Source organism: Musa acuminata, chromosome BXJ1-2 (assembly GCF_036884655.1).
Source record: "Musa acuminata AAA Group cultivar baxijiao chromosome BXJ1-2, Cavendish_Baxijiao_AAA, whole genome shotgun sequence".
Lineage (NCBI taxonomy): Eukaryota > Viridiplantae > Streptophyta > Magnoliopsida > Zingiberales > Musaceae > Musa > Musa acuminata.
The window spans coordinates 19,705,477-19,732,480 of NC_088328.1; the positions used below are offsets into that span (position 1 = coordinate 19,705,477).

Sequence of the window (27,004 nt, forward strand, 5' to 3'; positions counted from 1 at the left end):
GGACCAGAAAATTACGTCAGTACCTACCAACGGTCATTAGTTGAACTGACAGGTTAAATCTTTTGCTCCACAATATATATATATATATATATATATATATATATATATATATATATATATATATATATATATATAAAGGCTTTAGATTGTAGTCGAAATTTATTTTAATTTCAGATTATTTAATATAAAATTTAATGTATTTATATCATATTTTAATAAAAAAATTATTATTAGAAAACCACTTGCACCATTTACAAGCCTTTTAAAGTGAGCATATTTATTTTGAGGTCGTAAAAGATAATTATCCTAGTTTCCAAAAATAGTGTAATGTGAAGCATCTTATGTTTGATCCGAATGTGATGGGAAAAATCTCTAACTTGTGATGCATTTTAGTAACATTTTGGCACTTGTCAAGTCTATATTTGGGATGAGTATGACATCTAACAAAGTTCACGTTCTAAGTCCTAAAAGTCACTGTAGATGTAGGAAAATAGAGCTAAGTGCCATTATAGAGGCATTTACAAATGACAACACACACACACAAGAAAAAAAAAATCAATCACAATTCATTCAGAGTGTATGGAATTTAGACGGAAGATATTTGGAAAAAATCTCTTGCTTTGATATATTTTGATATTATTCAATCTTGAACAATAGGGTTGAGTATCGAGATTTTTAATAATAAGTACGAAAGTGGTTCACATGAGCTGAAATTTCAAGAATAATCGTTACATGTCATCTAATATAAATTCAACCGACTCAGGTCCCAAAGGTTATTATGGGACCATCACATGAAAAAATCTCAGTTATAATACAAGAAACTTAATGAAAAATCAAAACAAGTAAGATTGTTTCAAAATAAATTTACAATCCAAAGACGAATTGCAATAAAAAATATAATAATCAAAACGGTAGTGTATTATGCCACTACTACCAAAGACGAATTGCAATTCTTTATGGTTGATGAATATTTTTAAGAGTCCAAATTATATTTAAATTTATTGATAAAGTTGTAATTAAATTAAAATTTCTTAGTAAATTAAGATTTATTCCTATAATTATATATTGAGTCTTAAGGTTTCGATAAAAAAAGAAGAGGTAAAGATATTTTGGATACTCCACCGTTTGTAAAGAGAGTTGATAAAGAAGTTTTTAAGATTTACATGAGATGTGCGTAAGGAAAACTCATGAGTCTTATAATTGATTATGTATATTAAAGAATTTAGTTTTTTCTGTGGATAACGATAAGATTTATCGAACCATATTAAATCTTTTATCAGTTTTTTTATTTTTTTTATAACTTGTTGATATGTATGTATTCTTTTGGTTTCAAAAATTTTCTCACCTTCAACAAATGGTATTAGAGCCCAAAAGATTCGATGATCAGAGATTCAATAAAGATATCATCAACTGTTTTCATTGGCTTTACTATAGAGAAATTTAATGAGAAAAAATGATGAAAGATCTTATTGTCCATCAAAGCTTAGTAAAAATATTGGAGGGATAAGTAGATAAACCAAAAAAGATGAGCGACAAAAATCAGGAGGCGCTTGAGGTGAGTACTATCTGTCTTTGTATCACTGATAATATTATCAATAATGTTATTGATAATGACTTCGTTGTGATTATTTATGATAAGCTAGAAAAATTTATCTAACAAAAATATTAACTAATTGAGTTGTATCTAAAGTGGAAGTTATATATGATGATGATGACAAAAAGGTTGAGATTTGGTAGAACATTTGAATATATTCAAAGAAATATTAGATAAACTAATGAAAGATGACATGAAGATTTATTAGGTAGAAAGGGTAGTTTTGCTTCTTGCATTGTTTGCCAACTTCCATGATAATTTTGTGGTGACAATTTTATGGAGATGATATAATGCGAAAAGAATATAATAATTTTGAAACAAGTTGAAAAAAATTTAGTATCTCATGCTACAAAGAAAAATGATAAATATGATAATATGAATGGTGAGGCGTTAGCTGCTTAGGGTAGAGGTCAACAAAGATGATTTTTATGATAAGGGTAAATCTTAGTGTGGTGGGTGGAGATCAAAGTGTCTAAGTCTTTAGATAATGTTTGTTATAGTTGCAAAGAGTATGAACATATCAAATGAAATTGTATAAGAAAAAAGAAATAAAAAGAAGATATTGATGAGTGCTCTCTTATCACGGATAGTAATGAAGATATCCTCTTAATCTCCAAGTATAATAATATATTTTTTCAAAAAAGATAGTTTTTATATTCTACTTATGTTAGAATGTTTGTTTTAGAAAGATTATTTTGATTCACTAAATGACTAAAAATATCATAAGTGTTATTATAATTAATACATGTTAATTATAAATTATTTATTGTGAGCATACATGTGTCATACAATACATATTCTTATTAATCTTTTAATATTCTTTGTTGATGTTCTATACATGCATATGATAGACACATGTATTTATTAATATAAGATCAATATTTTGTTGGACGTTTTTTTTCAACTTTACCTTATTATTTATTGGGCATTTATGTTTAAAAAAATATATTATTGAAGATAGTATGGTGTTAGAGGAGAGAGCAAACGATGTTCCAAGGCGAAGATGAATTTAATAATTATAGATATATTAATTTTTTTAAAAAAATATTATTTTGTAAAAAAAGATTTTGTTCATGCAGGAATCAATCTTTTGAAGAACACCCAATGCTTGTTTTGCAAGTTTACATTAAAAGAAATGGATGTTCTTCTTATTTTGAATCTAAAGGTAAAAGAAAATTCATGATATATATTGTATATGCAAATCCTAGATGTAAAAATAGGTATAATTCATCCTTTAAAGGTCCAATGGATAGATATAGAAGGTAGATAATCATTAGGTTTATATAAATTCCTCATGAGAAATAACACCTTTTTTTTTTTTTTTTTTTTGAGTTTTCTTGCCAACATGTATTCAGGTTTGAGTAGATTCTTTCCATGGTGTTGGATCAACGGATACCATAACATGTTTTGGCGCCTCACGAAGATTTCTCTCCTACATGGAAGATTATTTATTACTTTCTATGCCTAACGCATTTGAAAAAGAATCTATATTAAATTTACTTATTAAGATGTGTTTAAAAAGTTAATAAATTTTACTAAGTTAAATAAGAGGGCTAACTACATGTTATCACTGTATTTAGCTGTATTTAGTATTCTAATCCCTACATTTTAAAAATTTATATTAACATCCCCACATATATATATATATATATATATATATATATATATAAGTGAAACATCTAAGTTTATTTATCATAACATCATCAGTTTTATCAATCAAAATATAAAAATAAAAGGTAAAAAATAATTTTAATATTTCAATTGGTAAAGGAGGACAATGGAGCTGCTAGGAGTCGTAGGAGGGTGTTATACATTAAGAGAGTAACGGAGAGATGTGAGGGCTAATTTGTATCTACGTTATTGTTGACGTAATTGTTAAGCAACAAAAGGATTGTCGATACAAATGCCAATTATCATCGTTTGACAATTACGCCGACGCCGACATAAACACAAAGTGCTTTCACCTCTCATCGTCGTTCTTTTTATCCACAACACACACTATGGTCCTTAGCGATGTCGTCCTCCGTCATTAATATTTTCGTTGATATCGTCTACTATCACCAATTGAAATGTTAAAATTATTTTATTATTTTATATTTTCGTTGATAAAATCGATGATATTATGGTAAATAAATTTAGATGTTTCATTTTCGTAATTAAAGGGATGCCAATGTAATTTTTTAAATAGATATTTCATTTTCGTAATTAAAGGGATGCCAATATAATTTTTTAAAGGGTAAGAATCGAAATGCCAGAGATAACTAATTGAGATTTATGATTTTTCGAAGATAATAATTTTCAATGAATTATTTTATCTGATTGGCTCTAATTTTAGAGACGATGATTGTACTCATAATAAAAAGACATGTTTAAAAGAAAGAGAGATTTATTATCCATTTTGAAGGAACGTCCAAACCTAGCAACAATCGTAAATATACCTTATTATTATTCCACTCGAAATGTCACTACAACAGAAAAGCTTACTAATACAGAAATGCCATGATAACAGAAAACCGAACTAACTTTTTCGCTGTGACGGAGAGCTGACGTGGAAAGACAGGATTGGAGACATGGATATCTTGCGACACCCCAAAAGAACGAACGCGTCTCCTTCTCCTCAATCAGTTGCTTTGGTTGATTGGATTCGTAGTGGACGAGCCCGTTAGCAAAGCTCAATCCATCACGAAACTTTCATGCAAAGGGTTGCTTTCCACCCCTTTCTTTTCCACTCCGCCACACCTACCTGTCATGACAACGGAGGAGCCTAAAGATAGCACGGCCGCACCACAAGCCCAAAGCCATTTGAGTGGATTACGTATTATTAGAATTATATTTTGCTCCTTAATTTTTGTGAAACACTTGCGTGTTGGGATTTAATATCTTTTCCTGAACGGTTCGAGTTATCCGATCAACGTTTAGCCTGCTGCAGCAGGTAGTTCAAAGAGAGACTCTTACCGGCCTCACTTACCGTGCGTTGATTGGGAACGATAACAGGGCCCCAGACGTAGACCAATGCTGTTCCTCGGGGAAAGAGAGGAGACGAACCATGCCTGCGGGGAGAGTTATTTTTGTTTCTGATGCGGAGTGGATCCTGTGTCTCAGCTCAGGGATCACGCATAGAAGGACGTGGGGCCCTCACCTCTTTGCCAACGAGAGCGGGGAATTCTGTGTTTTGTCTTTCGGCTGAGACACATGACCTGTACCACCCAAATTCAAGAGATCCAAATATGGACCGCCTCGCGATCCGTTCGATGCTACCTCAATTCATTATAGTTCCTCCTCTTCAAAAGAGAGGTCTCCCTCTTTCTTTTTCTCCTCCCTTCCCCCAAATCTAGGGTTTCCTCTTCTCCGTCCCTGTCTTTCCTCCCGCCGTAGCCGCCGCTGCTCCTGGTGCCCTCCGTCCGACGCCCGGGGGCTTCGGTTCCTGGCGTTTGGTTGAGGAATCCCTACTCTGCCGTCGGATCGGTGGGCCTTTGGGCCGCTTGTAGCTATCATAGTAGCTAAATCCAAGAACCGAGTCGGAGATGTTCTGGCGGATACCCAATCTCCTCGGAGATTCTCCTGTGAGCAGCGACTTATTGCGCAATTTCTTTTCTCTGCTGCTTTGAGATGTCATTTTTTGTTTCCTTTGCGTGGTTCATTTCTGTCGCTTTGACTTTAAATCTGATGGCTTAAGCATTATTTCCTGTGCGGTTTGTTTAATTATCTGTCGTGCTACCTTGAACCATGTTCGTCTTCTTTGTTGAATCTCTTTTTTCTCTGGATTAATAATCTGATACTCGGTCTACTTCTGTCAACTTACCATTGTCTTGTGCAACATGTTCTAGTCACCTAAAGTGTTTTTTTCAAAGTGGTATTCGTATCGATTATATTTCTATGTGGATGCCATACTCTTTTATGTTTTTTTTCTTAAAAGGAAAAGTAAGCAAAGATTTCTCCTTTTTTTATTTCCTATCTTTGAACGGAACGTGAAATTGCATCCTCCTCTCCTGATATTGATTTGTGTGTTTCCATTATTTAGCATGGTAATAACTGCGAATTCAGCTTGTGTTTTCGTTTTTGAAATTTCACAAAACGATGATTGGTGGCATGCACACGGGAGGGTATTTGCAATGCTGCTGCTCATTGAGAGTAGATTGTACATTGATAATCCTTAAAAAACTTGGGCAACTCTTGAGAACTTGAGCTACTGGCATCGCTAAAGGGCAGTCTGCACGTTTGGTGTCTGTCATACCAACTTACTGGTTAAGATTTATTTTGTATTAATAGCTGTGTCAGAGACTTTTGCTCTCTAGCGATTTGAACATCCTTTTGTTAGTTGTACTTTTGAATGACTAATTATCATTTGAGATCTTTTCCAAGTCAGCTTGTGGACTTACTTTTATTTTTTGGCTTGTGGTCTTATTTTTAATTGTATAACCTTCTCTGCAGGTGGAGTTTATCTTGGATAAGGAAAGCTTCACCTTGGAAGAGCTTCTTGATGAAGAGGAAATAATTCAAGAATGCAAAGCTTTAAACACACGCCTTATAAATTTGTAATTTTTATCTTTGCATTCATTTGGATATTCTAGTGCTCTGTAGTTTAGGAAATGATTACAAAAGAACCGTCTTGTGTAATTAAGCTCATAAAACTAGTTAGATTGTCTATATTAACTTTATAAATTAGAAGGTTGGTAACTTAACTTGGAAGCTTCTCCTTCCATGTGGTATCTGATTGGAGATCTTAATTGCTTCTGAAATTTAATAAAATGCACTTGATCTAAGAGCTTAGAGGCATTCTAGACAATATCTGTTCTTACTTGTCTTGGGGAATACGTGTTCTTAGCAAAAGTTTTTTTTATTTGTTCATTTAGGAGAATGAAAATAGCTGCCATTAGGTGACTTCTTGTGATGATAACTCTCAGGATTTATTCACATAATGTTTCTTTCTCCAGAGAATGAAACCACAATTTGCTTCTACTAGAGTTTTGTGAATCTTACAATTAGAGTCCTCTTAACATCTAAATTTATTGCCTTATAATGTGCTATAATTTGTTTTCAGCCTTAGAGATCATGCTCAGTTAGAACAGTTACTCCAGTATATTATCGAAGATGCTCCTCAAGATGCTGACAGCAAACGGGCCTTCAAGTATGTTTTGTCATTAACAAAAATTGACTTTTGTTTTTAATTGTAACTCTGGAATCATTTTTAGTTCTTTTCCTTTTTTTTTTTGCTTATCTTTTGGAGCTATTTTATGGTTGAGGTTTCCCTTCGTGAATGTTGTAGGTTCCCTTTCATTGCCTGTGAGATACTTACTTGTGAAGTTGATGTCATACTGAAAAGCTTGGTGGAGGATGAAGATGTAGGTTATGGCACCAAAACCAGATCCATTCATTTTACTTGACATATGCAACTTTTGTTTGTTTATTCAGAGATCTGGATTTTCTTACATTTTTGGCCATTGCAGCTGATGAACAAGCTCTTCTCCTTCCTTGAACCAGATCGTGTACATAATTCAACACTAGCTGGTTACTTCAGCAAGGTTTATGACCATTACTACCAAGTTTTTATACTTTAGTTGGCCAATCATGGCCCAAAACATCTTGTATTTGGTTAAATTAAATAGCTGATTGAAGTTTCTTGCATTATTTATAAGGTTGTAGTGTGCCTGATGTTAAGGAAGACCACTTCACTTATGACCTATGTTCAAGTAAGTCTTTCTTTCACTGCTTTCTATGGAAATATCACTTGGGAAAAAATTGTGTTGATTTATGGTTACTGGGTGCATTGTGGATCTGTCAGGCATGCACTTGCAAACAAAAAGAATGTTTCTTGGAGGTTATTTTTGTGTCGGGATTTTCCAAGAACATGAATTGGTCTCAGTTATTCCTCCCATCTGATTTCTGAGTTTCTTTTTATCATGTTGTTTTTGGATTATGTTTCAAAAGTAGCCACCATTTTCTTTACAGCTTGTAAAAGACTGAAAGTAACAACAAACTTTCAAGGAATGATAAACATTGTTACATGAGATCTTTGTTTTTGGTATATTCCCATTCTAAATTATCTATAATGGATTAAGAGCTTAACTTCAATATATGGGGGACTAGTCAACTAGAATTTTATTGGATGCATCCGGATAAGTTTTACATCACATGTTTTGTTTCCATGCAGTATTAAATGTGACAGTTAGAATTTCCATGTATTTAAACTGTTACTGGTATATTTGAGGTCTTTAGGTTCGGATTAACACATTACAGTCATTACAAATTCTACAATTATGGTTGAAACTCCAACCTCTGCTGTCCAAAATTTGAACTCGAATAATATTACTATTTGAAAGGCATTCTGCATTATAATTACACTAGTTTTATACTTCATCTGGTTAAACCTTTTGCCATCTTTATTCTGTTTGCATTGACTTATGATTTGGATTATGTTTTTTGGATCAGACTCATGATGTCATTTTTCACCACTTGGTTGATTTGATAGGCGTAACATCGATCATGGAGGTTAGTTCTTAATTCTAAACATAACTTCCTTTGTTTTTTAATATTGATTTTCAACATGTGATATATATCTGTGCATTGAATTACTAAAGCTCATGCTTTTATCGTGAGATAACTATTGTTTTTTTTCTGCTCTATCACAAAATACATCTTTGTCTTTATTTATAAGTTGTTACCTGTATATCTTGACATCTTGTATATGCTAACGAGTGAATTACCTCCAATTTGATGCTTTTTTACTGTACCATCTTAGTCTTAACAAAATCCAATCTTGTTATTTGTTGACCTTTTGTTTTTGCATGTGTTTTTTGTATTTTGTTTTTGGTTTTATGGGGGGTGAAGTAGTTAATCCATTTTGTGCCTTGTTTGCTTTGGTCAGATCCTGCTTCGACTTGTTGGTGCTGATGATCATACATATCCAAACCATATGGATATCATGCAGTGGTTGGCAGATACTAAACTGCTTGAGATAATTGTGGATAAATTGAGTCCTGCTGTAAGTGCTATACTGTGTGTTCTTTTTCCTTCATAATTGAAGCATCTTTATAGTTAAATAGGTTCCTCAAGGCACATGTTTTTCGGCAATTTGTTCGGTTTACAACATCATCTAGATCATCAGCTATGTTAGTATGGGCACAGTATTATGAAGTGCCCGAACCTTTCAAGTTTCAACATTTTCCCTTTAGGCCCCATTTGGTTTTGTCAGCCTGTAACTGATAGACTTTGTTACCGAGTGATAATTTATTTACTAGATTCTTCATCTTCTGTTTTATTGGTATATTGTTTAGCATAATATATATTTAATTTAGTTATAGTTGAAAAGTTACATATTAAGTTTGTATTATGAAGTTAGCTATGCTATCATGAACTTGAGTGACTGTGCACTTTCTTCACCTTCATTCTTAACAATGGTTAGCTTATGTTATTGCGCATCGTCTGTTCAATGGCGATTCCTTTGACTGATTCTTGCAATCATGCTCAACAATGGGTTTTGGAATCCACTTTGTATTTGTGTATATTTCTTAGGTTTGTTATACATTTTAGACTCTAACCTTGAGTTAGATGGGCATGTTTCGACAGCCATACCACTCATCAGAATTCATTCTATTTACACCTTGGCGGCCCATTTTGAATCACTATATCTTTTCATCAATATTACTCATATATTTCAGTTAATTGACTGTTCCATATTTGAAAAGTTTTTTGTTTATGATCTAATGAGTTATTATTTATGAATTCACATCTTGCAAATTGAGCAGCATTCTGCTGAAGTTAATGCTAATGCGGCTGAGGTTCTAATGGCCATTATTCGAAATACTTCATCAGCTTTAGCAGCTAAGCTTTCTAGCCAAAGGTACTTGTCTTGTTATTCATGTTATAAAGATATGGTTGCTTTAATGGTGTTGTAGATAGTATTTTGGCAACTCTGACATTACATCTGTTGTTACTTTATGTTTTTGTGCAGCTTTGTTGCGAGGATATTTGGGCATGCACTGGAAAATTCTTCGTCTAAATCTGCCCTTGTTCACTCTCTATCTGTGTGTATTGCCTTGTTGGATCCTAAAAGATCTGCTTCACCTGCTTCAGTCCATTACGTTAGAAGTCAGCATCTGTATGAGTCATTCAGTCATGTGGATCCAGAGACTTTACATGCTATGTTGACACATTTGGGTATGTAGTTAAAGTATGCTTGTTTATATTTCTATCCTTGATGCTTGTGACCTTTCGTTTCTTAAGGTTAAAATGTTCTTTTGCTTGATGAAATTGAATATTGCAAGAATATCATCTAGCAAGCCTGGTATAGGATTTGTCAGGGCATGTATCTTGGGAAGGATCTATAAGAGCTATGATTGTCAAGGGATCATAATTTGGAGTGGGAATTTCTTGGATTTCCTGTTTAAGATCAATTTTCAAAATGAAGTATGCTCTATAGATTTATTCAAAAGCTATCTCTACAAATTGTTACCAAATTGTTCGAGTCTTTGAGAATGAAATCATGATCAAAAGAGAGCTTAATATAGAATTTTAGGCTTAAAGTAGTCTGTGAAGAGTCAAGCTGGCTGCTGAAAATTTCTGCAAAAACATTGCATTGCATTGGTAGCTTGTTGTACCTGTTTTTAAAGCAGTACTGTGACAATTGATTTTCTGTCAACTTAATAATAGAGGCTTTGTTCACCAACATATGAAGGAATTATTGGTTGCCAACTTCATGGATTTATTTAATTTGGCATGATCTGTAAAGAATTATTCATTCAGTGCTTTTTGGGGCAAACATTTCATTGTAGTGATCCAATCATACCTGTTGTTTTATTGAGTACTCCTATCTAACTTGAGGACCCAATGGAGATTCTAATCATATCTGTTGCTTTATACAAGTTTCCTATCTAATTTGTCGACTCATGTGGGGCTATGTATTTCTTTTGTGTATAGATAAAATCTTACTTTGATAAGATCCTATTCAGATGCTCTGTTACCTTTATACTTCTGAACATCCAGATATTTTGCACTGCATTCCTTTTTCATGCTTTGAATATTAGTCTTTATTACTTATGTTACACTATCATTGTGATTTTTGTAACAAAAATTATTTTCAGTAATAATGTATGACTGAAATGAAATTTTAAGAACTGGATCAGGATTTCCATTTGCTGGAATTATCAGGAGATTGGGCTTTCAACAATAACAATTAAAAATAGAAAAAAAATCAGAAAATAAAATAGAGAATATATAGAAATTAAGAAAAACATTCTGAACCTTTCTAATTAGGATGGAGTGTGGTGATTTTAAAACTTTATTAAAATTACCGATCATGGGAGTGTAGAAATGCATTTGATGATATTTTCTGTCTCACTCAATGTCTTATTTCATGATTTTGTTAATTCATTATGAGCTTGTCTTGCATTTATTCTCTTTTGTGAGAACATTTAACATTGTCTTGCTCGAACTTGTAATATGTCCTTTAATATACTCATGGTGGTTTTATGGGTCATTATAATACATTTCTGGAGTACCAATTCTGTATTGGCATAGAACTAAAAAAATTTAGTCTGCAGAAGAACTACTTGTAATCAGCTGTTTCTTCCCCTTGCATTAGAGATGTGAAAGTATTATCTGGGATTTTTGTTTTATTCCATGGCCTTGCTATAGTGACAGTATCAACTTATTATGAACTTGTTCAAGTTGTTATTAGTACTCAATAATCTTTTTGACTATTTTGTTTTGCAGATGACTTGCTTAAACTGTTGAATGTGTCATCTGATGCCAATACTCTTCCTACCACTTATGGTGAACTACATCCTCCATTTGGGAAGCATCGACTTAAGGTATGTACATTTTGGAGCAGATTTTTTGATAATTTAAAAAAAGGGGTAAAACTCGGAGGATCTAATTATTGAATGACCTGTATAAAATGGTTGGGATATGATGTCAGGGCTTGTCTTTCCCTCAACATCGAATAAGATGTTCTAAGTTATACTGTATTTGACTGAAGTGAATTTCATGTAGCGTAATGGGGAATATACTTTTTCTTTTTGTATGTTTCAATTACGATACGGATACTTGTAATTTTTTTTTTTGAAAATTCAGAAACTTTTGAACTTCTCTGGTTCCGTTAGCATTTAAAACTCTATGTTTGATTTTCAGGTAGTGGAGTTCATTGTAGTATTTCTAGAAGCTGGTGATGAAGTTGCTGAGAAGGAATTGATTCGATCTGGTGCCATCCGTATAATCCTAGACCACTTCTTTAAGTAAGCTTCATCTTTTGCTTTTTTGTCTATATTCTGCATATTGTTCATTCATTAATAATGTGGTTCATGCAGGTATCCCTTCAACAACTCACTACATCATCTTGTAGAGAAGTTGGTGATGTCATGCCTTGCAAGCAAGAATATTGCAATTGTTGATCATTTATTTTGTGACTGCGGTATAATTTCTAAGTTTCTGCAAGCAGATAGAAATCCTTTCCTCTCCCGTGATTCAAATGTGGTAAGAATCATGTTTGATGGGATTCATGATACTATATTTTGTTGTAAACAGATTAATTTATCTATTAACTTTTCCACTATAGGAAAGTGTCCCAGCCATTGGAAGACAGCCATTCCGGGCTGGAAACATTGGGCATATTACAAGAATTAGTAACAAACTTGTGCAACTTGCGAGCAGTAATGACCATATTCAGTCTTACCTACAGGTTGGTTGCTTATTGATTGATGTATTGGTGTATAAATGAACCTTTACATTTAAGCCTGATTATTAGTCCTGTAGGCTTGTAACTATATATGTGCATATTAGTGGTTATTGACTTCTGCAATGTGTTAAATTTATGGGCAAGAATCAAGGTATGCAATATCATACCGTACCGAAGTTTCGACGTTCGCTCGGTACGGTACGATATTGTATACCGAGCGGTATACCGCTCGGTATATATATGTATATATGTATATATATAATTTGGCGACGTCGCCTCTCTCTTCTCTCGGGCGGGGCAACGTTGCCTCGTATATATATATATATATATATATATATATATATATATATATATATATATATATATAAATATAAATTAATAAATATATATTTATTTATAAAAAGATTATATATATATATTTTAAAAGGCGACATTGCATCGTCTCGGCGACGTTGCCTAGTTTATATATATATATATATATATATATATTCTTATAAAAGGCAACGTTGCGTCGCCTTGGCGACATTGCCTTTTATAAATATATATATATATATATATATATATATATATATATATATATATATATATATATATATATATATATATATATATATATATATATATATATATTTTCGTTCCGTCCGGTAATGGGCGGTCCGTATACCGGTCAGCTGACGGACCGGTACGTACCGGGCGGTATTATTCGAAATTACATACCTTGGCAATAATAGCTTCTCTATCAAGAATCATAAGTCTGTATATTGGACTAAATTTTAATCAGAATGACTATATTTGAATCTCTCTTTTTCGTTTAAAAATTTTCGTACAGTTTTACATAGCTTCATATAATTTTTGGTTGTCACAATAAAGATGTTGAACATGTGATTTGGTTCCTTGAATTCACGTGATAAATTTCTTGGTTGGGTTTTCTGTATTGAATATTAAGTTCTGAATGAAATGACTAGAAACCTAACCATGGGATGAGGACCGTGGAACATTTTTTTAATCTATAAAAATGAATCAATTTCATATGTTACATCATAGTAATGACAATTATAACATCTATATGAGGCAAATCACTTGCGTTTCTATCTCATGCATTTTGTTTTAGCAAGAGGTCTAGACTTTGGAATCTTGTTAGTTACCAAATCCTTATCTATGGTGTTCTTAAGCTTTGAATCATCTCTAGGTTCTTGATAGTTAGTATTCCCTTTCAAAATGAAATGAAAGAACTTAGGCATCATTAGTTATCCATATTTTTATCTAGGTCAATATGCCTGCAAGTCTTGCATCTGTCACTGAATGATTCTTGTTTTTTCTTTATGACTCTAAAAATCACAATTCACATTGTTCACACTAATCAATTCAAGTGATCTGCTAGTAGAAGATACTTCCAATGCTTGTGATGACCTTGTCCTACATCTATCACTGAAAGAAAATACTTCCAATGCTTGTGAAGATTCTTCCATCTATCACTGAAAGAAAATACTTCCAATGCTCATGATGACCTTGTCCTACATAACACATTGGAAGTATTTTCTTTTATTTAGGAATAGAAGGGAATGAGAGAGAGGAAGGGAAATATAATAATAGTGAAAGATAATGGAAAAAAATGGATAATATCAAACTTACTTTTGGCTTATGGAGAAATTTCCAAGGATGGTTTCACACATCTGCACTTCTCCTTACGTGGATGATGAGATTATATACTATTGGGATAAAAATGTGGCCTCACACTGCTAATGCATAATGTGGGAAAAGAGGCTCAGTTCTATTCCATCATTTTGTTGTCTTTACTTATTAATCCCATTTTGCTCTTTTTATAAATATCAAGGTTAAGAAATAAAAGGTAATTTTATAATTAAATCAAAGTAAATGAAGCATCTGCTTTTTCCTACTTCTAAGAAACAGATTTCCAAATTTGATTTGGAGAATAATGTTATATTAATGGTATAACTAGTCAGTAGACTATTTTGCAGGATGATGAATCTTCCTTATACAGAATAATTATTAATCAAGATCTGTGATATTCAATCAAATTAAACTTTTATTTTATTTTATTTATCTTTTTTCTTCTCTTTTGATAATTTAGGAAACTAAAATAGAAACATGGAAGATGTTGTCATGTGACAATTTATGATTTTTACAAAGTAACATTTAAACTAATAAATTTTACTGAAATATGAAATAGGTTAAAATGGTTTTGCATCATTTCGCTAGATCTATTGCCTTCAGTAATAATATATTTATACAATTAATTTGGGGTTAGGCTTGATCCATGGGTGGATGAGATTGACTGGACACAGAGCAGTTTCAAACTTTCAATCTAATATTTCAGAACCTGCAATTTCCAGTGCACACAATTATGTAAAGGAGTAAGTTTTTGGTTATAACAAATAATTAATTTTGTTAATTTATTTGAATGATATGATCAATAAATATTTTATAATGAACATTATAGTAATTTCTAATGAATTAATCTCCATTATTTTGTTCATTATCTTTCATAAATTTTTTCGTCATATTCAAAATTTCGTATAATTCTTTAGAGTTTATAATACATCAAGGTAAAAGAATATTTCAACACAATATATTTATTTCATGACTTTTATAATTTTAAAAATATTTCATCCTTGTTATTTTTAATTATTTTCTGATTTGTCCAATTCAACCAATACTCTCTGTCACAGTTGTATTTTTCCTTGCCAACCCAAGTCTCGTTACAGATCTTATGAACCATGGTTGCAACTTCATATGAGAAAAGACATGGAGTAAGTGTGAAAAGTGTATGGAGGCTTTTGCGAGGAGAGAGTTAAAATTACACCTAATCTAGAATTTGCTTAGTGATGGCCTATGATCGGAGGAAGGATCATGAACAGTGATCTTAGGAGGAATCATAAGATCAAATCTTGGGGCTATGTGAACTGTACTTGGATAGTTTAGCCTCGGTTTATCAATTACCCTTTTTTAATTAAATCTAACTAGCTAAGTTACCATTATGACATATGCACCATTTTCTTTACTGTTATATGGTAGAAGAATCGTTGGTCATGTATCTGTTTCAGGACTTGTATTAAATCTGTATGTATTTTTTTGCTATTGTAGGAATCGGAGGAATGGATTGATTGGCAAACAAATGTTTTGCGTGAACGTAATGCAGTGGAAAATGTTTTTCACTGGGCCTGTGGGTAAGCATCATGCTGCAATGAACAAAGCTTTTCTGATGGTCAATGAAGTGAAAAATGGATAATAACTGTAAAGACAATATATCAGAAGAGGAACTTTTATCCTCGACATTTATGGCTGAAGCTGAACCATCCTTGCAGTTCATTATGTGATTTTAGCATTTTTACTAACTATTTGTTCATGAAAATCACAATTTTTAGACATCTCTTAACTGCTAAGTCATGGTTTAAGTTATTGCTGGACTTTTTATGCTTTTCTTCTTAAACATGTTTTTGTCTATGCAGTCGCCCAACAACATTACAGGAAAGGACAAGAGATAGTGATGAAGACGAGCTTCATGATAGAGATTATGATATTAGAGCCTTAGTGAACAATACAAACCATGCATTTCGGTACCATGTTTATGAGAATGATAATGTAGATGAGGTAATTAGTAGATCAGAACCAGTAACTATCATTAATATCTTAGGCAGCAATTTTTTTATTTCACTTGTGCAAATGATAAAAGACAGTTATTCTTTCAGGCCCATGTTTCTCTTGACCAAGATGATGAGGTAAATATCATGCTTATTTGTTCAGGATACAATTATTTTTAAATGTCTTTTAACTCTTTTACTCCACAAACGAGAAAAAGGAATGAGGGGGGCCTTCATTGCGGTAGTGGTTTCTTATGCTTTGAAAGTCCATAAGCATCTATTGTTTTATTTGCCTATTAAAGGCATTTAAAACATTCTTGACTTTGTCCTCATTAAGAAGCAGGTTTTATCTGAAGAAGGGTCTTCCGGTAATTGCAATGCAGATGGGCTATCTAAATATGCATTTTCAGATTAGCCCATCTGATAATGTTTTTGGTGCACACCACATGCTGATGTCAACTTTATCTCTTAGAAGGACCGGTCCCTATATCTTTTCAAAGCCAAATTACAAAATCATACTCTTTTACTTTCTTGGGGTTGCCAAAATTTATCATACTTGATTTAATAATGTTAAGAAACAGAACCCATTTTTTCAAAATTCCCAACTAATGTTCATATCTGAAGTCTCTCTTGGTTCTCTTTTCTTTTCGTATAAGATATTTATTGTTGTAAACTATTGTATTTGAAAAGTCGTACTTCAGTTTTGTGCCTTTCAAGTTTCTGTATTGATACTTGATCTAATGCTAAATAGAAGATTGTTGTAATTCCTATACCGTGTAATTTGTTTTTTTGAAGAAATTGTAGCTATGTTTGTACAATCGTGCAATGCAGTAAGTTATTAATGGGACATTGATTGTTATAATTATCTTGACTTGCTGGAAAAATTGCAGGATGTATACATCGATCAAGGATCATCTGGACTTGTGATTTCTACTTTGAAGCATGGTGTCGATAACCAGAGGTACATGTTTCATTTAAGCTCTGGGTGCAATAACCAGAGGCACAAGTTTCATTAGTTCTTTGTAGCATGATTCTCATTGGAACTTTTTCTCTCTGTATGCTGCAGTCTTTTCACAAATTGCGACTGGTTTGCTTTCGAAGATGAAAGTGCCTTGGAAACCCTGGATAGGATGGATGACATCAATCTAAATGAGACGTCCAGTGGTGGTAACAGCAGTGATGATGAGGTAGTGGTTGGAGTAGAGGAGCCTACCAAAATTGTGCTGCCTGAAGACAAGTGTACTGTTTCTGACTCAGATTTCAATGCCGACAATACAAGCACAGCTGATGAATCCCTCAATGAGCTATCAACAGACGTAATGAAACTAAATGTTGCAGATGTGAATCCTTTCGAGTTTGAAATTGCTGAGAATGTGGACCTTTTTAATGATCAACAGCAGCCTGAATGGGTGGGCTGGCGTGAAGCTTCCGATATTCAGGTGGATGAACCTACTGATTTTTCAACCCAGTTGAATTCCGGGGAAACTGCTGCAAGCACATCGGTTAGTACGATTGGTGTGCTTGCAGGTAGCAGTGCTTCTACTGTATCAGAATCTGGTGAGTTGGCAAAAGTAGACGAGACCACCCATTGTTCATTTGAAGAGGACGCAGAGTTTGTTGGTGCAGATATTGAAGTAGGCAGAGCCATGGAAGATGAGGTTACTGCACCCAAGAGAAACTTCCTTCTCAAGGATGAAACTGCGATTTTGGAGTTCAACAAGAGTCATTGGCGTATCGAACCTGAGGTAGGTGTAGTTCAGGAATAGAGAATTAAATGTAAGTAGTACAGTTCTTACAGCAGTGGGACGTGTACAGTGGCATTTATTCAGAAGTGCATCTGGCGACAGATGTACGTGTACTGTCCTATTATAATTTTGTCCGCTGAGATTTGCCATGTAGCTTTGCTTCTGTAATTTGTCTTTTCAATAAACACTTGAACAGTACTATGCTTGTGTGTCAAATTGGCTATTTGTCAAGGGAAATTAATTTGCTTATCATTCAGTTTAATGTGTTCAATGATCACCGAGGAGCCGCTGCCTTGAGTCGGGCAGTTGCTGGTCTACCATTCTGCTCACTATATATAACCGATCAGTTGCTTTATTCGGCATTACTAGACAACTAGTGACTTGCTGACATGCTAACCTTTAGCTATATTCATTTGCTGCAACCGTTACGGAGCGAAATCATTGAACATGTCATGCTGCAGTTATTGCTTGAGCATATATGGGCGTTACAAGGAATTCCCTTATCGTGCATTCACGTAGGGAAGCTTTGTGTGTCAGACTTGCAGCTGGATTCCGGTGGATTGCCCTGGCATTTAAACTTGGGGAAGATAGTGTTGCAAGGCTACTCGACCGGGCCGGGCCGAATGTGGAACCACATAACAATGGCAGTAATATAACGGTGTGGTGGTGGTTCGGTGGCCGAGGGACGGAGAGATCGGAAGAATGGCCTTAACATCTCTGGGCCTGTCTCACTCCTCTCCGTCCCCTTCTCTTCCCTCCTCCGCCCCTTCCTCTCCTATGAGCCACAAGACGCTTTCTCTGTTGCTTCCTAGGGTTTTGGTTTCTCCCTCCGGCAGCAGCAGCAGCCGCAGCGGTGGGGGTGAACAGCTCCTCCGTGGATCTCCCCATTTCGGAGCGTACACGACCGCAACAGGTATCTCGCTTACTGATCGCCCTTCTCCATAAGGAAAAGGATCAGAATTCTGTTTTTCTATTAGGAAAAAGATGGGCTTTCTCCTCGGATCGTGTTCTAGATGCCAAGATTATATGTAGCAATTGAGCAGTTGTTCCCTTTTTCTTTTCCTCCTCTAAATCGACTACTTTCTCATAAAGTTTCATAAATCTCGGTTCTATATCTTTCTCAAACAGACGCATTGACCTTGAAGCAATTATAACACGATAACTTGGGATGTTTATCCAACTAATTGATTTAATTATATGAAACTGGGTCTGGCTCTGGTGTTTACCTAACTCGGTGATAGCAGTCAAAGCTGTTCTGTTCCTTATGTTCCCTCTTTTGGTTCCTTTCTCAGTTAATTTTTACTTAAGGTGATTATTAATTTTATTTCTGTTTGTTAATAAGAACTCATGCTTGTATGTGCTTAAATTTGATTAATTAATCTTGTTAGCTATGAATTTCGTGCTTCATTGCAAATCATGTTTGTAAGAGGGATTTGTATGACTGGTTGTGGTTATTGCATTTTGAAACCCTTAAATAACGCTAGCTTAATTTGCCTGTAACTAGGGTTAGCTTAATTTGGTCTTTTTGCGTTTTGTATATCATTTGTCAACTTCGATGAATAAATACTCTACGATGGCCATTATTTACTGGATTATTTTTGTCCAAGGAAACTTTCCGGTGAGTATGACTTAATTCTTGAAGTGGATGACACAGGATAGAATTCTTTGGGGTCAAATTAGAAAAAGAACAGAATATGTTCAATTGGAAAAGTGTTTCTTGTCTCCCTTGCCAATGCCACTTTTAAAATATGGAGATTCTGTGTTATAATTAGTGGATTTAGCTGATGCCAATGTGATACAGCGGTTTTGAGGAAGGTGTATCTTTGTATGGAGTTAATATCATTTAGAGGCAATTCAATCTTGGCTTGGCTTTGTTGTTAGAATTTGGATTGGATTGGTATGAATCAATCAAACTCAATTGGAGCTGACTGATCTTGGCAATTTCTAGCCAAATTAACAACTATAGAAAGAATAAAGAGTGGAGCAGAAGTAGAAGAAGAGAAATTTGAGATGGATGAAAGCCCATAAAGAAACATGTCTCTGTGATTAAGAAATCGAAGAGAAGACACTGTCAATATTGTGTTTGTAATATATTGCGACCAACATACTTTCATTGTATGATACGACTTCTATCTATTTTTAATAAATATTTTGTTATTATTTTCTAATGGATTAATTTACAATATTTTCATTGTTAGTTTTTATGAATTTTTATTTTTTTACATTTTATATGTTAATTTCACTTTTTTGAAAGCTTGATATTTTATAATACGAAGGTAAAACAATTATGTTATAATATTTTTATTTTCACATGATTTTTATATATTTTATTTATTTTGAAATTTTGGTTTTTATTAGTGAGTCCGAACCGATAAATCTGGCCCAACTGAACTTGTCAATTCTACTTGTATTATCTTTAATGAATTCCAATCTTGAAACCAATATTTAATCATATGATACTTGTATTGGATATATGTTGCATATGATACTTGTTAGATATTGCTAACATACATGTCAAATACTTCCTTGAAATATTGATTTTTATCAATTATTAAAAACAACATATACTGTTAGGATGGCTAGTGAATGTTTCATCAATATATGGATGAATTTTGTCTTCCTTGAGTATTGATTTGACAAGGTGGATTTTCTATTAATACGTTTATTGGTTGTTTGTATCAAACAGTATATTGTAATTAATGAAATTATTTTTAAAAATTAATCTTTTTAAATGATGAATAGTATAATTGCTTGATCTTATTTGTGGTTGTATGCAACCATAAATTCTATTGCTATAAAAAATGTTAAGCTTTGACGTACTTAATACTGATATTTCTAACAAAAAATTACTGCTGTATATGTGTGTCATGTCAGCATTTATTGTATCCATGCTTCATTGGCTGCCACTTCTAGATGTGGCAATGGATGTGATTGCATATTAGTTGATGAGGCAACTTGGATAGGTTTTATTTATCTGATGTGAACTCCAATTCATTTTAGAAGTCCAATACGGATAATATCTGTCTAATTATTGTGTATGCTGAATAATAACCACACATCAACAATAATTAATTATTAGATAATATTGTTCTAATCATATACTTGTGTGCATGTGTATGTGTGTACACAGATTCATACCATATGTCGACCGAAGACATGTTTGCCACCCCTTATCTGCACATATTAATTTTTGTTGTTATGTGGCACAGGCTGTGTGTTGATACCTTCCTAGCAAAGTATAATTTCATGTCAGTCAGTTTGCCGTTGTGTTGCATGTGACAGGACTAAATCTTGGTTAGTCATATGTTGACATTCCTAGCATGGATCAGCATATGGCTTGAATTAACATTTCTAACATCACATGTTTAGCGATGCTAATTTCGTTGACAATCTTTGCCACATATAATCTTTATACCCTTGGGTGTAACTCTTTTTTCATTTGCTTTTTTTGAACTCATGGACCCCTTAATGAACCACTAATTTGGTCATTGGCCCTTCTTGCATGCAAACAAGCCCCTCTTTTGTGCAATAAGCCCATAATGATCTGATGGACTAACTTATACCAGTGAGTACATCTGTCTTCTAATACCAGTTTGCTTCATGCTTTTTCTTCAGATTAAAATTACATGTGATGTTTATTGACTGTACAAGCTTGCGAGGGAGCAAAAATATGGAATTAATCGTATCCAATAACAAATTTTGTTGCAGATCAATAAGTTCTGCTGTTCAGAAATAAGTTGAGCTGTCACCTAGTATCTCTTATTTCACACATGTTGCCATCTTGGTTCTAAACATGAAAGAAACTTCATCAGTTATCAAATTAGTGTCTTTAGTACGATAGGATTTTTTTTCTTTCGTTGCCCACTATGTTTCTTTTTGTAATTCCATGTGTACACTGTGTAGGTACTTGCAGGGCTAGTCAAGCTGTTGATTTGTTCCCATCTGTGTGGCCCGAAGTTACTGTTCGAGATGCACGGCTGGAGGACTGTTGGGAAGTGGCAGATACTCACTGTAGTTGCTTCTTTCCAGATTATACATTCCCAGTCGATCTTGTTTTGAGGATTGACCGGTTTGTAGGATTGCTCTCTGGGTTCTCAGTTCCTCCAGGTTGCATGAGGACATGTCTCGTTGCTGTCACCGATAGTCCATTCAATGATAAATTATATATTGGATGTGAGGATTTTAAACTCGGAGGTTTTGAAGGAAAATTCAGCATCAACAGAGGATCTGTAGCTGGAATTCTTACTGTTGACACAGTAGCTGATTTCCTTCCTAGGAAAGGTCTGCTTCGACAAAGAAGGTAATTTATAGTTCCCATGGTTAGTTGGGTTGCCAATCATCCAGCAGAAAAATCACCTTGTACCTTTTGCATCAGAGTTCCATCTAATCAAAATCTATTGTATGACAGTTTTGTCTATTCTTAGCTGCAAGAATATTGACATGGTTCTAGAATTTTCTGAGCTGCAAAAATAGTGACATGCTTCTTTTTTTGTCCATATAGAACTGGGATTGCATATATCTCAAATGTTGCAGTTCGGGAGGCAGACAGACGAAAGGGGATTGCCAAGATGCTTGTCGCCAAGGCAGAGGCCCGAGCCCGGAGTTGGGGATGCCGATCAATGGCATTGCACTGTGATGTAAACAACTTAGCTGCCATGAGATTATACAAAGGCCAGGGCTTCAAATGCATCAAAGTGCCAGAGAATGCAAAATGGCCAGAACCTAAGACCTCGCCGGGCATCCAATTCAACTTCATGATGAAACTCCTGGTCCCTTATGCAACTCCTTGATCAAAGTTTGTGATGGGTCATACACCTGTTCAGATTCTCCAAGGTTATTGGTGGGTGGTGTATATTGTGTGTGTAGAACAACAAAACAACACTCAAAACTGCTGTGGACATTGTATTTTCCTGGTGTCAACTGTAAAGCTACTGGGAGACTTGAGGTAATCATTGTACCATTAAGGATAATGCTAAAATGAAATGTTCTATGATTACTATATTATTCTTAGTCCGAAGCTGCTGCGAGGGAGAGAACAGTAGAGTCGAATATCGGTCATGGCTCCCATGTAATAATACAGTGCAAGTAATTAATGTGCAACAAATGTTTTATGTTCCATTTGATGTGACAGATTAAAATTCTCTTACTAAAATTATTTTTGGTTTTCGCCTTATTGTGTTCTGGATGGAATGTGACGGGATCACTGGTTTTAAGAGTTAGCATATGATATTGGGGCAACATAGCTGGATGAATTTGTGTCCAAGAATGTCATGGCCATCTTCATCTTGGATCACATAGCCTAGCAATCCATCCATGTTAACTTTGATCCATCTCGCAAGTTGTCTTTGTCATTTGTCTTAAAATTGGATTTGTATTGTTTCCTCCCTTTATGTTCAACATTTCTAGCATAAGAAGTAGTGACAACTGAGTCTTGGGCCCAAACACCCTTAAAACTAGAATTTCGCTAATAAAAAACCATTACCTTCATAGATTTCCAAAAAATCATAGTTAGTTGGCTTTTAATAGCTCTGAGGATCATCTCATTGTCTCCTTCCTTGATTCAATCATCATTCTCCTAGGTTAGTAATGCCAAGTGCCTACCGACGGGAAGGTTGGAATGCCATTTGGGCTTAACATTACCGCACCACAAAGCTACCTTTTTGTGATCTCATCTTGGAATCTATTGAGCACTTCTTTTACAACGTCAAATCTCTGTTTCTGTTTGGTCCTTCGCTTCTAACAACTTGGGTTTCCATTTTCGATTCTTCAATGATTAGTTGACTCGGTTTTGGATCAAAGAAAACAAAGTTTAGTCCACCGTGAGCTTCTTCATGCCTTGATTAACTACTCAATTTTGGGGACTTTGGGTTGCTCGAAATGACAAGATCTTTCAACATAGGGTGCCAAGGCCTATTGGAATGGAGGAAAGCTGTGGTTAATGCTAGCTCCCATCCTAAAAGACTACATTCTGATGGGACAAACCTACACAATGTCACCTTATTCATGCGAACTCTACCTCCCCAAGGCTGCCTTGAGATCAATACTGATGTGTCTACCTCTTTGCAGGAGGGATGAAGTGGGGCATTGTAGATTTGTTGTGCACAAGCCTACTCTACATCTTTCGCAATGGCTGCCAAGGAGAGCCATCTCCGTACTTGGCATGAGGGATTCTTAGTAGCGACTTAATGATTCTCAAGAACTGGATTGAAGGCAATACTACTGCTTCTTTAGATATCAGAAATCTGTTTGTTGAAATTCACTATATTACATCTCTAAACTTAAATCTTTTGTTATATGTACACTACTGCTATCGAGAGTGTAACAAAGCAGCTCATTGGGTTGCAACTAAAACGAGATGTTACCACTCACTATTATTATTATTATTATTATTATTATTATTATTATTATTATTATTATTTGAACAAAAAATAATCGTAAACCCCTTCTAAATCTAATCTTCCATCACAAGAGTACCATGCAATATCCATATTTTGTAGATACCAATAACTGAGGTAATGAGGTCTCATGATCCATCTTAACAAGAAATTCCTATCATCGCTGCATAAAATAGAATCATATATATATTTTTTATAAAATTAAATGATGAAGACGAGATACAAACTTATGATAAACTATCAAGACTTTTATTAACTAATTTTGCTGACACCACATCTAAGTTGATATATAGCAATAATAAATAATTCATTAAATTTCAGCTGATGTTCTTTATGTCCAATGTGCATGTGGTACTCATACCACGCAAAGGAACAGTGTAAGCACAGAGTTTATTAGGATTAGGTTTGTGATAGGTTATTAATTACTTTGCCATGCAAAATGCTTACCCTAAAAAAAATCTAAAAAATAAATCTGTCACGGAAGTTCATCAATCACGCAAAAATCAAACTGATAAATCTACCATAGAAGCTTCATCAAGCACGTTTCGATCCGTCGTAGATCGAGTTTTCTTTCCGCGATCTATGGCTTTCTTAAGTCTTCTTTAATGAATATTTGCGTCGTTAACGAACAAAGCTTGGGGTCAACGCATCCACATGACAGTCAACATCATGCAATTAGACCGGTCGGTCGTTCGTTAGATTCGAAATCACGATTCGTTCATGACCAGATTAAGTTGATGGGACTCGGATAGCGTGTGTGATGGTCGTCCACTGGTGGATCGAATTAGGCACGCATCACGGCGCAGTTTTCTCCATCATGGATAGCATGAGAAAGCACGATATAATTTCTAGAAACATGCATGATCTGCTTAATTGGCTCATGACGATGAGTTAGGCCTGCGCTAATTTCCAAAGAAATTAGGCGTATGCTCGTCTAATTTTGACCCAAGTTTCAGGCTGGTGTGGCGTCGATCGATTACGTGCTCATTCTTCTGATTACACTTGTCTATCAATCGTCATCGGGTTGAGTCTGCCAATCGTCTGGTTTTGACCTCTGTTTCCAATGGCAGTGGCAAAGCCGGTCGTATACGCAAGTATCCGTGGAGGCTACAGGAAGGCGCTTTGTCCTCCATCCGCAGTAGATGTTCCTATCGAATTCATGTGGCCGAAGAAATCCTAAGCTCAGCTTCTTTAATTTGTAGGGATTCAATAACAGATCTGTATCATGCTTCATAAATTAAATTATGATTTTAATAAATAGTAGTCCAAACCAATTCTTAAGATCATTAGAGGAACCTTAATTTTTATTTTTATTACATATATGAATCAATATACAAGAGATGAAGTATATTTAAACATATAGAATGCCAAATAATTGATGAGGAAAGAAAGTCTGATGATAATAATTGATAATGTCTTTTTTAAATGATATATTCAAATGATATATATAAATATATAAAAAAGAGCTATGATGTCTTGATAATATTGAGTATGTATCTCTTTGGTCAATATTAGGTGTAACAATAAAATCTAACCAACACGACTCATGAAACCAAGAATTTTAGTCCTCTAGCATAATGATGTTGTTGGGAATCTTGGCAAATTTTGTTGCTCAATTCTCTTAAGTACTTACGAAAGAGACCTCTAGTGTAAAAAAAAAATTGATTTGAGCTTGGCTCATTTATTCGTAGATTTTTTCGAACGAAGGACATCACCAACGAGAAAGAAGGGAAAATAAGTAAACGTTGACTTGTACTCTAATTGGGAATTCATATTTCTTCTTCTAACTTTATGTCATGCAGCTCCTCCTTCTCGACGCGATGTTCGACGTTTTGTATAGCGTGCTTCCAAGACGGAGCAACATGTCAGGTGGCCGTATACACACTTGCAACAAAGTTCGGCATACACCAAACTAAAAACGTGGGGGGATTAAGATTCTCCCCCTCTCTCCGTTTGTAACGTCGGAGGCAGTGGTGACGGGTGGCCCATCTCACCACATTCTCACATGCCCAATCATACACCGACACAGCTCCGCACCGACGCCTTCCTCCCGGACGCCGCTCTCGCGTGTGCTGGCGGAGCGACCCAACACGAGAACGACGTCTTTTATTGGTTGTCTCCTGTGGATCCCACGAGAAACAACTCAGTCGCCCACTAGTCACAGCTTGTTCTCTCGTGTTCGGTCGCTCACCAAGACATAGGATCCGTTCTCTGTTTCCGCGGTTGCTAATGACTCCTCCGTCCTCCCCTTGTCATCTTGTGCCACCGGCTGCCGTCGGTCACCGCTGTCGGCACTGCCCCAGTCGGCGACCGACGCTGCCCATGTATATAGAGCGTTTATTAATCTCCAAAGACGGATGCATGGGTAGATCGAGATAAATGTTGAGACGTCCGCAACGTCGAGTTACCTTCGGTTGCTTGCAGGGCTACGTTTCTCACAGTCACGTTAAGAATGGTGGGGCAAAGTGGACAACCAAACAAGTGTTTGCTCTGAGAGGAGGAACATAAAAGCTGGTGGATGGTGACAATTGTGAGACAGTGGTGCGTCTCCATCACTGTCGTTTTGATCACCGTCGCCGTCACCGAACCAGGGGGCGGCAATTATTTGTGGACTCTCGGAAGGAGGAGCGCTGCCGCCGGATTATATACATTCGAGTATAAAACAGACGCAGGTACGTAATAGTGTCAGAATTGATCATCCATCCATTTCACATAATCGAATGGGTTATCAAATGTTGAGAAAGAGTCACTCGAAATCAATTCAGCAAAAGATTCTCGACGTGAGAATAGAAAAATGTTTGATACGTGACAAGAGAATATATTCCTGAAATAAATAAATAAATATATATTTTGAGAAATACCCTAATCCCCAACTCATGTTGGCATGACAAATTTGGCTGACCTAATTCTTTATGTCATGTTTCGATTAATCCAAAATATTAATCGTGTCGATAGCCAACCGAGCCTTCTAATTTTCTTTTGTCATTTTGAGGTAT

At 34.9% G+C, this 27,004-nt stretch overlaps 2 protein-coding genes across 3 annotated transcripts; both read left to right on the top strand.

Annotated features, from left to right (window-relative positions):
* Positions 1-4,843: 4,843 nt before the first annotated feature.
* Positions 4,844-17,814, top strand: LOC103970401 (uncharacterized). 2 transcript variants are annotated; one of them, XM_009384169.3, is made up of 19 exons: positions 4,844-5,157; positions 6,026-6,129; positions 6,636-6,722; positions 6,861-6,936; positions 7,042-7,116; positions 7,231-7,284; positions 8,024-8,083; positions 8,460-8,576; positions 9,340-9,434; positions 9,546-9,751; positions 11,306-11,403; positions 11,723-11,826; positions 11,899-12,064; positions 12,147-12,269; positions 15,372-15,454; positions 15,737-15,878; positions 15,977-16,006; positions 16,759-16,829; positions 16,935-17,814. In XM_009384169.3, exons 1-19 carry the CDS (start codon positions 5,119-5,121, stop codon positions 17,632-17,634), a joined length of 2,430 nt encoding a protein of 809 aa, XP_009382444.2. In that variant the 5' UTR covers positions 4,844-5,118; the 3' UTR covers positions 17,635-17,814. The 2 variants fall into 2 exon arrangements, with proteins under 2 accessions (XP_009382444.2, XP_064945935.1); XM_065089863.1 differs by lacking the exon at positions 15,977-16,006.
* A 411-nt stretch (positions 17,815-18,225) lies between these two features.
* On the top strand, positions 18,226-22,731 carry LOC135597215 (GCN5-related N-acetyltransferase 4, chloroplastic-like). Its single transcript, XM_065089871.1, has 3 exons — positions 18,226-18,526; positions 21,517-21,913; positions 22,115-22,731. The coding sequence occupies exons 1-3, from the start codon at positions 18,316-18,318 to the stop codon at positions 22,401-22,403; spliced, it is 897 nt and encodes a 298-aa protein (XP_064945943.1). The 5' UTR covers positions 18,226-18,315; the 3' UTR covers positions 22,404-22,731.
* The last annotated feature ends 4,273 nt before the right edge of the window (positions 22,732-27,004 follow it).